The 12874-nt window shown below is 38.8% G+C and overlaps 1 protein-coding gene across 8 annotated transcripts in view; it reads right to left on the minus strand.

Moving 5' to 3' along the window:
* Window positions 1-1925: 1925 nt before the first annotated feature.
* Window positions 1926-12874, minus strand: part of LOC130191726 (disks large homolog 4) — a 59981-nt gene continuing 49032 nt past the window's right edge. For 6 of the 8 annotated variants that reach the window (XM_056411395.1, XM_056411392.1, XM_056411397.1 and 3 more), the window contains 14 exons: window positions 11121-11265; window positions 10776-10911; window positions 10500-10656; window positions 10239-10341; window positions 10000-10114; window positions 8788-8979; window positions 8623-8665; window positions 8507-8537; window positions 8074-8121; window positions 7891-7992; window positions 7602-7774; window positions 6636-6748; window positions 6409-6500; window positions 1926-5138 (listed from right to left, as the gene is read on the minus strand). In XM_056411395.1, coding sequence (XP_056267370.1) covers window positions 5032-5138; window positions 6409-6500; window positions 6636-6748; window positions 7602-7774; window positions 7891-7992; window positions 8074-8121; window positions 8507-8537; window positions 8623-8665; window positions 8788-8979; window positions 10000-10114; window positions 10239-10341; window positions 10500-10656; window positions 10776-10911; window positions 11121-11265 — 1557 coding nt within the window. In that variant the 3' untranslated portion in view covers window positions 1926-5031. The remainder of the gene's footprint in view (window positions 5139-6408; window positions 6501-6635; window positions 6749-7601; window positions 7775-7890; window positions 7993-8073; window positions 8122-8506; window positions 8538-8622; window positions 8666-8787; window positions 8980-9999; window positions 10115-10238; window positions 10342-10499; window positions 10657-10775; window positions 10912-11120; window positions 11266-12874) is intronic. The other 2 variants (XM_056411393.1, XM_056411398.1) reach the window with 1 other exon arrangement.

Consider the following 12874-nt stretch of genomic DNA (forward strand, 5'->3'; position numbering starts at 1 on the left):
AAAGAAAGGCGGGGCTAAGCCCCAAGGGGGGGGGGGCTCAGCCTCAAGGGGGAGCGGCACCCCTGGGTATGTTTGGGACCCCGGGTATCCATTGTTCATAGATTGTTGTTTAATCAGAAAGTCATTTTCCTCAGTACACGCAGAAAAATAATGGTTCTTAAATGGTTCTTTAAAAGGCTTTGTGGTTCTACGAAGAACCATCACCTACTGGAGAACCGTTCTTTCATTTGAGACACCTTTATAGGTTCTTTGAAGAACTCTTTAAGGAAATGGTCCTATAAAGAACCCTGGTTTGAAAGGTTCTTTGTAGAACCAGAAATGGTTCTTCTATGGCATCCCTCTGAAGAACCGTTTTCGGTTCCAGATCACACCTTCATTTTTCTTTGTATAGTTTTTCTTGCATTCAGTCTATGATGAACACAAGAGACAGAATTTCACGGTCTTAGTGATAATCTATGCTCATTGAGATGAAGATGAACTAGTTCAGTGTGAAATATAACATTCAAAGGACGGCCTCTTCATCACCTCGATTTCTGGGATCGAACATTTGACAATCATATACAGTTTATCGCTAATTTCACTCCGACGGTTTTCCTCATTTTTAATGGTGTTTGGAGTGAAATTTTAATTACTGGCTTGATTAAATTATTCCTCATTCAGTTCATAATGACTGACCCCGGCAGTGAAACAGGAAGTGAGGAAATGGATTGTGTGCGTTGTGACATGTACAGGGTTTTTCAAAAAATATGAATTTATCTGGTGAGTCAATCACTTAATTTGGAAGGAAAATTCATTCAAGTTCTGAATTTGAAGTATAACCACATACACGTTGGCACATTTCTCCAATAATCCATCTGCGAGGCATCTGTCCTGCGCTCGCCTCCGACTGTACGTCCTCCCAGCAGCTGGTGGGTGAGATTCATTACCTCCCCTGTACGGAAGAGACACCTGTTAACGTCTGAGAGGAGGATAACAGAGACATGTGGACGGGAGAAACCCGACGGCTGTAAGGCCAGAGAGCGATGATGCACCGCTCGCAGGTTTGCATCCTGTTGATGGGCTTTTGATGCATGTTCTCCCCTCGCTGTCAAATCCTTTCTGTCACTTTCAGGGGTTTTAAATCATCTATTTATTCCCTTTCTCAAACCCCTGTTCAAGGTAGAAAGAGGCTGAGGTTCAACACATATATTTATACATATATATATAGATATATGAATATATATCTATATATATATTCTATGTATGTACTGTATATATACTGAATTATATATATAATATATATATAAATATATAATATATGTATATAATACAGTATATGTATAATATATTTTATATATATATACTGTATTATTTGTATATTATGTATATAAATATATAATATATATAATACAGTATATATATATAAATATATTATATATATATATATATATAATATAAAATATATATCTACGTATTATATATAATACAGTGTATTTATAAATATATATTAAATATTATTATAGTACAGTATATATATAAATATATATATACAGTATATATATAATACAGAGGAGGCCGACCAGGTGATGGATGTCTTGAACCTCAGCCTCCTTCTACCTTAAACAGGGGTTTGAGAAAGGGAATGAATAGATGATTTAAAACCCTTCAACATACAACCTTTCCCACCTATAAATAAAGGTTTAGGGGTAATAACTGTATTCCACTCTGTCACAGCTTATTCCCAGACTTTCTTATACCTTTAAACGATAGTTTTGTATACACGTCCCTCTCAAAACCTGAGTAATACATCGGAGAGCAGCTAGAAACAAACAATGGAGAGTGAGTGCCCTCCCCTGGATGCACTGGTGCCTTCCTGCAGTCTTCACCTGTGGAGCTGTGAAAACATCATCAACCAAAGAAAAAGCTCCAGAGTCCATTTTCAGAAAGCATTTTTTAAATTCATTTTTATTTTTATTTTATAGCTAATTTACAACACGCGCTTCACTGAACTGGAACATTTGTTTAATTTTTGCTTGATATTGTCGTCGTCGTCGTCGTTAAATATATTTTTCTGCATCGGCTGTAACTTTGATCATAATCGGTCTTTTCTGTAAAAATTCATATATTTTTATAAGGAATATCACACTATGATACGGATGGCGGCTGAGAGATTAAATAAGAAATACATTAAAGAAATAAAAATAAAAACATATTTCATTCATGGATGTGTGTGTGTGTCGGGTGTTTCTTTGATTCTGTGTGTGTGTGTGTGTTGGGGGTTGTTTCGGTGATTCACTTTATGTGTAAATGGATGTAATGATATATATATACATATATATATATATACACATATATATATATATGTGTGTAAGTGTGTGCATAAGTGTGTGTGTGTCGGGTGTGTGTGTGTTTAGGTGTGTGTGTAAGTGTGTGTGTGTGTCGGGTGTGTGTGTGTAAGTGTGTGTGTGTGTGTAAGTGTGTGTGTATGTGTGTGTCTGGTGTTGTTTCTGTGATTTGCTCTATGTCTAAATGGATGTACTGATATTCACACACACACATATATATCTATATATATATGTGTGTGTGTGTGTGTGTGTGTGTGTGGCTCTGATGGATCCCTGTACGCTCATCAATCCTCTGCAGTGTGCACACATGCACGCCGACATCTCGTCTTGTATTTACAGCGTTTCTCGGCCCAAAACTCTCTCAATGTGGAGAAAAAAGAAAAAAATATACGAAAATATACGGAAATATACGAAAATATACCGACTTGAGAGGGAAACCTGTGACGGATATAAATAAATCATGAACCAAAAGTCGATGCTCGTCCTCAAAAACAATAATAAACAATAAATATGAATGTTTACGTCCATCAAGACTTCCAGCTTCGCTCTGAGAACACGAACACACGCTCGCCGCCTCGAGGCCGTCGGCCTCTCCTCTTCACACCTGCATTGCATAACATCGTCAGCAGTATTGCACTACGTCTTCATGTGCGTCTCACACTCTCTCTGGCACACGCACACACACACACACACACACGCACACACACATTAATGTATTATACATTATAACCACCAGTGGATGTTATAAAGAATAAATATTCTCATATAGTATCATTTATATTGTATACACAATGCATGTTTTCACCCGCACACACACACACACACACACAGACACTTACACACACATTCACACACGGCTGCATTGTCCACGTGTGTCACTTGGTTTCCCCGACATGTCCGCTGTGTGTCGTTCCGCAGCGAGAGCGTGAGGTCTGCTTTACGTTATTTTTACAACAATAAAATGGGAATGTGAGTAAATCCAACAACCAAACGGCAATATTACCCCAAAAGGAACCAATGGAATAGCGTTTGGAGATGTCGACTTTTACAGACTTAGTCCCGTTAGAAATTGTCATAAAAAAGATATATATATTTATTTATATTTATATATATATATTTATATATATATATAGGCCATTTATTTGTTAGACATGACTTTGCTTTAATTCGTGTCGGACACAAGAGGGAGAAAAAAGAAGCAGAGAAAAAGTGGAAGATAGAGAGTAAAAGAAGACCTATTCCTCCCAGGAAGAGGAGCTCACACACACACACACACACACACACACACACGCCATGGCTTTTTACCACTGGAAACGGTGTGCACGTCTTGCGGCTTGAGGGATTCTTCTGGAAGAGCGACGCGATGAAGCCGCTTTGAGGCCCAGAGAGGAAACATTCATCCTGGAGTCTGACCGGCAGGTCGGAGCAGCCCTGTAATGTGTGTGTGTGTGTGTGTGTGTGTGTGTGTGTGTGTGTGTGCGTGTGCGCTCAGGTTCGGCCTCTCCATGACCTCATGACTGGGTCACTCTTCTCTTCTTCCTTCATGAGACATGCTAAAAAAAACACCCCTCCACAATAAAGGCGGTGGAGAAGGAGAACACACCCCACTTTCTTTCTTTCTTTTTTTTGTGTATCTTTTTTCTTCTTCTTCTTCAAGTCAGATTTCCCCAAAGTTTTCGTCTCCCCGTCGCCCCCGTTGTCTTTTTGAGGATGCATGCACAAATTCAGCATATAAAGTAGTTTTTTTTTTTTTAAATCATTAGAATTATTCGAACTTCCCCTTTAAATAAACGCATCGCAAAATATTCAATTTTCAGTCTCGGGGAGGAGGAGGAGGAGGAAGAGGAGGAGGGGGGGGGGAGGTCACTGAGCTGTTATTCTGAGTTTATATAACCAAGAGGAGATTCACAAGAAAAAAAAGGGGGGGGGGGGACACTTGAGGGACTGAGCAGGATCCGGTCTCCGTCGCCCCGCCCCCCCCCCCCTTCCTGTCCTGAAACAAGGCGGAGCCGACAGGAGGAGGAGGAGGACAGGAAGCCGGGAGGTGATATAAAAAGAGGGCCAGAGTCTCCATCTCCATCATAGGCGCGTTGGAGGTGTTGAATGGAGGGGGGGGGGGGGCCACCGCTCTGACCCCGTGACCTCGTGTCCAGACGTTGGTCTGAGCTTCCGATGGACTGCGGGGTTCACACGCGGCATCACGACGCATCGGAAATAACCTCCTTAAAAGTAAATCGCTTGCAATTGGATTTCGCTTCACATTTCAAAAACACACGTTACGTCGTTACCTTGACAACCCCCCCCCCCCCCCCCCAACTGTGACTAGAGTCGTGCGTTCGTGGCCGAGATGCATTTGAATGCCGAGTGTGAAGCCCCGCCTCCTTAGAGTGGAACGCCGACTGAGTCTTTTCTCCCGGGCTCTCGCACATCGCTGTGTTCACATCGGTCTCAGAGTCTCTTCTTCTTCTGGTATCGTACCTTCCCCCCCACCGTGCCACTTCCTGTGTCACTTCCTGTGCCACTTCCTGTGTTTGTCCCATACGCATTGGTCTCTCTCTCTCTCCGTGTGTCGTCCTCAGTGATTGACCGACGGCCGGGCGAGGCTCGACCGGCGGCTCGGCCATGAGGGTGAAAAAGGTGTCGGTTGGTGGTTTTTGAGAAAAGGGGGCGGGGCCAGGGGAGGGGGGGGGGCGGATGGGGTGCAGCATCACAGCCTCTCCCGGGTGGGGATCCAGATGTAAGGCCCCGACTGCTCCTCGATCACTGTCTTTACTTTGTGGTAAACCTCCTCGAAGCTGTCGCCCTCCACGACGGCTGCAGCAGGACGGAGGACGAGATGGAGGGAGAGAAGGAGAGAAAACAATGAGAAAAGAGAGATAGGAGGAGGAGGAGAGAAAACAATGAGAAAAGAGAGATAGGAGGAGGAGGAGAGAAAACAATGAAAAAAGAGAGATAGGATGAGAAGGAGAGAAAACAATGAGAAAAGAGAGATAGGAGGAGGAGGAGAGAAAACAATGAAAAAAGAGAGATAGGATGAGAAGGAGAGAAAACAATGAGAAAAGAAAGATAGAATGAAAAAGGAGGGAAACACAATGACAAAAGAGAGATAGGAGAAAAAATTAGAAAAAAACATTTAGAAAAGAGAGATAGGAGGAGAAGGAGAGAAAACAATGAAAAAAGAGAGATAGGAGGAGGAGAGAAAACAATGAAAAAAGAGAGATAGGAGGAGGAGAGAAAACAATGAGAAAAGAAAGATAGAATGAAAAAGGAGGGAAACACAATGACAAAAGAGAGATAGGAGAAAAAATTAGAAAAAAACATTTAGAAAAGAGAGATAGGAGGAGAAGGAGAGAAAACAATGAGAAAAGAGAGATAGGAGGAGAAGGAGAGAAAACAATAAGAAAACAAAGATAGAAGGAGAGAAGGAGAGAAAACAACGAGAAAAGAGAGATAGGAGGAGAAGGAGAGAAAACAATGAAAAAAGAAAGACCGGAGGAAAAAGGAGAGAAAAACAATGAGAAAAGAAAGATAGGAGGAGAAGGAGAGAAAACAATAAGAAAACAAAGATAGAAGGAGAGAAGGAGAGAAAACAACGAGAAAAGAGAGATAGGAGGAGAAGGAGAGAAAACAATGAAAAAAGAGAGATAGGATGAGAAGGAGAGAAAACAATGAGAATAGAAAGATAGAATGAAAAAGGAGGGAAACACAATGACAAAAGAGATAGGAGAAAAAATTAGAAAAAAACATTTAGAAAAGAGAGATAGGAGGAGAAGGAGAGAAAAAATGAGAAAAGAGAGATAGGAGGAGAAGGAGAGAAAACAATAAGAAAACAAAGATAGAAGGAGAGAAGGAGAGAAGGAGAGAAAACAACGAGAAAAGAGAGATAGGAGGAGAAGGAGAGAAAACAATGAAAAAAGAAAGATAGAAGGAGAGAAGGAGAGAAAACAATGAGAAAAGAGAGATAGGAGGAGAGAAAACAACGAGAAAAGAAAGATAGGAGAGAAAAACAATGAGAAAAGAGCGATAGGAGGAAAAAGGAGAGAACAAGAATGAGAGAAGCTGGACTTGAAGTCTTGACGCTCACCCGAGAAACACTCCAGGAAGTCTTGTTCTAGTTTGAGGGCTCGGTCCATTCCTTTCCTGGCCTGCTCCTCCGCCAGCCGCGTGTTGATCTCTCTGTTGACATCACACACACACACACACACACACACACACACACACACACACACACACACACACACACACACACACTTTATTCGTGTCTCCTTTGACGTGCAGCCTATCGAACGTCCGTTAAACTTTTCTACGTACAGAACGTTCTCCAGTGACTTGGGCCGGACGAAGATGGCGATGGGGTGAAGCTGAGCGGCTTGTAGTCTGCGCACGGCGTTGGCCGACACGTCCAGGATGCAGTGTTTCCCCTGCTGCTCGGGCAAGGAAGGCGTTATACATGGATCAATAACTTTATCTTAGTGATTTACTCTTACACTGCAAGTTAATTGGGTCAAACGGTCATTAGAGGTTGAAGAACTTTGCTAGAACTCTCCTTTCCACAATTAGAATTGAAAATACTTTTGATCACGGCATGAATTCAACTTATTTAAATAATATTCCCTTGCTTTAACACAGAAGTAATAAAGCCAATTGTTAAAAATATATTTTTAAAATATTTTTTTATTGACAAAGATTCTAATCTCCCAAATAAAACGTATTTAAATAATATTCCCTTTCCTTATAATTCGACAAAAATAAAAAGAAGTAATAAAGCCAATTGTTAAAATATATTTTGTATTGCAATTGATTCTAATTTCCCAAATTAAATTTATTTAAATAATATTCCCGTGCATTATAATAATTACAATAATTAATAGAAGTAATAAAGCCAATTGTTAAAATTTATATTTTAAATTTTTTCATTGCCATTTATTCAAATTTCCCAAATTAAACTTATTTAAATAATATTCCCTTTACTTATTTTTCAAGAAATTAATTAATATAAGTAATGAAAACAATTGTTAAAATACATTTTGAAATATTTTAATTTTAATTTCACAAATTAAACTTATTTAAATACTATTCCCTTTCCTTATAATTCAAGAAAATAATAAATTGAAGTAATAAAACCAATTGTTAAAATATATATACACATTTTTTTCTTCTAATTTCCCAAATTAAATTTATTTAAATAATAATCACTTGAATTCAACAAATAATTACTAAAAGTAATAAAGCCAATTATTAAAATATATTTTGTATATTTTCTTTAACGCTGCGCACCTGCTCCGCCACCTCGCGGACGCTCTGCACGCTGGTGCCGTACAGGTGACTGTTGTACTGGCCGGCCTCGATGAAGCGATGGCTCTGGATGTCCTTCTCCATCTGTTCCCGTGACGACACAAAGTGGTAGTCCCGTCCGTCCACCTCGTACTCCCTCTTGGGCCGCGTGGTGTCTGTCGGGGGGGCGGACGACAATAACAAAACAATAAAAAGCAGCACGTCCACCATTTAATCTGGATTACGCAACCGATCCGTCTCCACTCTGACGCAAGCACGTATGATTACTCACGCGGGACACAAGATCCAAACTTATCGGGGAACTCGGACAGCAGGTCGTCGTTGATTCTGTCTTTCACGGGACCCAGAATGATGATGGGCCTCGCGTAATGAACTGAGCGTGAAGGGGAAAGAGAGGAGGATGTGAGTCGGGGAAATTAAATCATGATTTAGTTTGACTTTTAAATGACCTCACCTTCCACTTGAGTGACGGTCTCGTAACTTTGTGAGGTTTTTTCTCTCCCTGGAGACAGGACGGAGAGGCGTTCAGGCACATTGTCGTTTTAAGAACCTTTCTTTCTTTATATTTGAGTGAGTAAAAACTGCTCGTGTTGATAATTGTGCAATTGTGTGTCCACAAATTAGCGGTTTGAGATAACAGCACAAGGCACATTTAGGGAATCTGTAGCTCCAGTCATTGGCAGAATATGCAATTTACACCTTCAATTGAGCTATAAATCTAGTCGTGAACATTACAGAGTTTGTCGGATTACTATTTCCATACATATAATGTGCATAAAGTGCATGTAAATAAAATAGGGATACGTCATATTGAGTGTGCCTGTGTTTCTGCCCATTACCTCAGTGTCAATAAAGATTTTTTAACATGTATGCTTGCTCCTCATTACCTAGGGTGCCCAAGCCGTCTCGACCGTGCTCCTGCAACAGAAAGCAGAGCGGAGCTTCACCCACTGGGAGACACTTTGAGAGCAGCAGCAGTCACGAGTGATTCAGATGAACTTACCCTCTCTTTGGTGTTAACGCGAGACCACTCTTTTCTTTCCGCTCTGCAGAGACGAGGAGGAAGGACACTTTACTTATTCACAGAACAGTCGAGTCAGAAAAATGTTTTTTTTGGAATTGTTGAAGTGCAAAAGAAAGATAATTCGGAGCTGCCGCCCTCACTCACAGGGAAAAGTCTGACCTGTGTTTGCTCGGGATGAAGCCGACCTCCTCGGCTTCGTTCTGGGGGCTGACCCTACGGGCCTGCCACCACTCCTCGTCTCCACAGTCCAACACATGGAGCACATCCCCAAACCTGAAGCCCAGAGCCTGACTGAGGAAGCCACAGTCAGCAGTCTTGTCGTAGTCGAAAAGAGCCCTGAGGGGAAGGAATAATTAAAATCAGTCCAAAAATAATATTTAATTTATTTCATTGATTAAATTGTTTTCATATATTTAATTTATTTTTATTTAAATTGTATTTGTTTACATTTTGTTTTTATATTTTGTTTGAATTTATTTGATTTCAAACAACATTTTTATTTTATTATTTTATTTATTTTATTTTAAATTTATATTTAGTTTGAACATTTTATTCATAGTTATTTTCATAGTACCATTTTATTTTTAAAATGTATAATTTGGTTTCATAGTTTTGTTTGAATTTTTATTTTGTTTGAAAATAACACATACTTTAGGTGTGTATATTTCCTTTTAAAGTCGATTTTAGTATAAGTGACTTATAGAGAGAAACACCCAAATACACGATGACATCATACATATGGTTGTTCATCTAATGAATGCAACAGTTATGACAACAGTCAGACTCTACAATAAAATACATTAATGATAATATGGAGAAAACCCAAAGGAACACAAGCTTTTCATAACATGAACCATATGTATTATTGCAACACTGTTTCTGGCCACTAGGTGGCAGCAGCGAGCTGTGTGCTTCTTTGCATGAAAACAGTCGCTGAGCAAGGAAGAAACTCTACGCCATTTTGGATTTAAACCCGTCTTAATAGTGTCATGCTCTCCTTTCACCGACATCTGTGTGGCTTCACATACTACCTGACTCTACTCCTTCCTTCCTTCCTTCCATGCCTCCTTTCCTTCCTTCCTTGCCAACTTTCCTTCCTTTCCTACCTTCCTTTCCTTCCTTCTTTCCTTCCTTTCTTACCTTCCTTGCTTCCTTTCCTTCCTTCCTTTTCTTCCTTTCCTTCCTTCCTTTCCAACCTTTACTTACACTCACGCATCATCATATGCGACTGGATATCGTCGTAGAAAACACATCGCTGACGTTCCTTCTTTGCATAACATTGTTCTTCACATGATGTCAGCTAACGTGCTAACTTAGCTTCATTAGCATTAGCATTAGCACGCGGCGGAGCCGGACCTGATGTAGAAGCCTCTCTTGGGGTTGCTCCTGAGCGTCGTGGTGCCGGAGCCCATGCTGCTGTTCATCAGCTGCTCCCTCAGGTCGTGGATCTTCGCCTCAAAGCGGCTGTACTCTGAAACAGAGAAATACATAATATATATATATATAAACATGTATATATATGTATATATATATATATGTATATATATGTATTGGAAAACACATGTGTGTGTTGTGCATGAGGGTTGTGGCTCTACCATCCGGTCTGTACTGAGCGATGATGGTGACGGTCTGGCCGGCGTTCTTCAAGGCTGCAGCGGCCTGTTCGTGCGTGGCCATACGCAGGTCCACGCCGTTCACCTGCAACACACACACACACACACACACACACACACACACACACACACACACACACACACACACACACACACACACACACACACACACACACAGGTTAACAAACCACAGCTGAACGTGCATTTAAAGTGCGACTCCTCGAGGAAGATGAGGGTCTTTACGCTGAGGATCTGGTCGCCCTTGTGCAGCTCGCCGCTGAGGTCGGCCGGCCCCCCCGCCAGGATGAAGGAGATGAAGATGCCCTCTCCGTCCTCTCCTCCCACAATGTTGAACCCCAGCCCGGTGGAGCCTCGGTGGATCAGAACTCTCCGAGGCTCCCTGGAAGTAGAGAGTCATGCTGTCAATAATATGCAATGTATCACTTATAAAGGTCATTCTACGACTATAATAATAATAATAATAATTAGTGCATGTTCAGCTGAAGAGTCGTTGCTCACCTGGGGATGTCGTCATCTCCCATCATGCCGTGCAGAACGGGAGAAAAGCGACTCGGCGAGGTGGGCGTGAGGGCTTGTGGGTAATCGGACCCAAGGTAGTTGGGGTGGCTGAGTTCAGTGTCCATGTGGGAATATGCTGGGGAAAAATACACATAAATAATAGATATAATATGAGGCTGGGAATGTGATAATTAGTTCTCCGTAATCATCTCATTAAAGCCTGTTGCACCAGAAGTATTATATGCTCTGATTCTTTTAATACGAGGTTATATTTTATGTTTACACATTTTTTGTGGAAGTATTTTCTAGTAAATACGTGAACTCTTCCCACAGAGAGCGTCTTACTGCTGGTGAGGTCGGGGTGGTTGTGGGAGTTGGTGAGGAACAGGTTGTTGGGCTTGGCCACCCGGAGGTAAACCACCTCGGCTGTGTTCTTCAGAGCCCCGACCGCGTCCTCGTGCATCACGTCCTCCAGACACACGTTGTTCACCTGGGTGGTCACGGCAAGACCATCAGAATTATACATTACTATTATACAAACTACTATTATACATTACTATTATACAAACTACTATTATACAAACTACTATTATACATTACTATTATACAAACTACTATTATACATTACTATTATACAAACTACTATTATACAAACTACTATTATACAAACTACTATTATACAAACTACTATTATACACTATTATACTTTACTATTATACAAACTACTATTATACAAACTACTATTATACAAACTACTATTATACAAACTACTATTATACATTACTATTATACAAACTACTATTATACATTACTATTATACAAACTACTATTATACAAACTACTATTATACTTTACTATTATACAAACTACTATTATACAAACTACTATTATACTTTACTTTTATACAAACTACTATTATACTATTATACAAACTACTATTATACTTTACTATTATACAAACTACTATTATACAAACTACTATTATACATTACTATTATACAAACTACTATTATACACACTACTATTATACAAACTACTATTATACAAACTACTATTATACTTTACTTTTATACAAACTACTATTATACAAACTACTATTATACTTTACTATTATACAAACTACTATTATACAAACTACTATTATACTTTACTTTTATACAAACTACTATTATACAAACTACTATTATACTTTACTATTATACAAACTACTATTATACAAACTACTATTATACAAACTACTATTATACAAACGACTATTATAGATACTACTACTATACAAACTACTATTATACAAACTACTGTTATACAAACTACTGTTATACAAACTACTATTATACAAACTACTGTTATACAAACTATTATACAAACGACTATTATAGATACTACTACTATACAAACTACTGTTATACAAACTACTGTTATACAAACTACTATTATACAAACTACTATTATACAAACTACTATTATACAAACGACTATTATAGATACTACTACTATACAAACTACTATTATACAAACTACTGTTATACAAACTACTATTATACAAACTACTGTTATACAAACTACTATTATACAAACGACTATTATAGATACTACTACTATACAAACTACTATTATACAAACTACTATTATACAAACTACTGTTATACAAACTACTATTATACAAACGACTATTATAGATACTACTACTATACAAACTACTATTATACAAACTACTGTTATACAAACTACTATTATACAAACTACTGTTATACAAACTACTATTATACAAACGACTATTATAGATACTACTACTATACAAACTATTATTATACAAACTACTGTTATACAAACTACTATTATACAAACTATTATACAAACGACTATTATAGATACTACTACTATACAAACTACTGTTATACAAACTACTATTATACAAACGACTATTATAGATACTACTACTATACAAACTACTATTATACAAACTACTGTTATACAAACTACTATTATACAAACTACTGTTATACAAACTACTATTACACAAACGACTATTATAGATACTACTACTATACAAACTACTATTATACAAACTACTGTTATACAAACTACTATTATACAAA

This window comes from Pseudoliparis swirei, chromosome 3, assembly GCF_029220125.1.
Source record: "Pseudoliparis swirei isolate HS2019 ecotype Mariana Trench chromosome 3, NWPU_hadal_v1, whole genome shotgun sequence".
NCBI classification, from domain to species: Eukaryota; Metazoa; Chordata; class Actinopteri; order Perciformes; family Liparidae; genus Pseudoliparis; species Pseudoliparis swirei.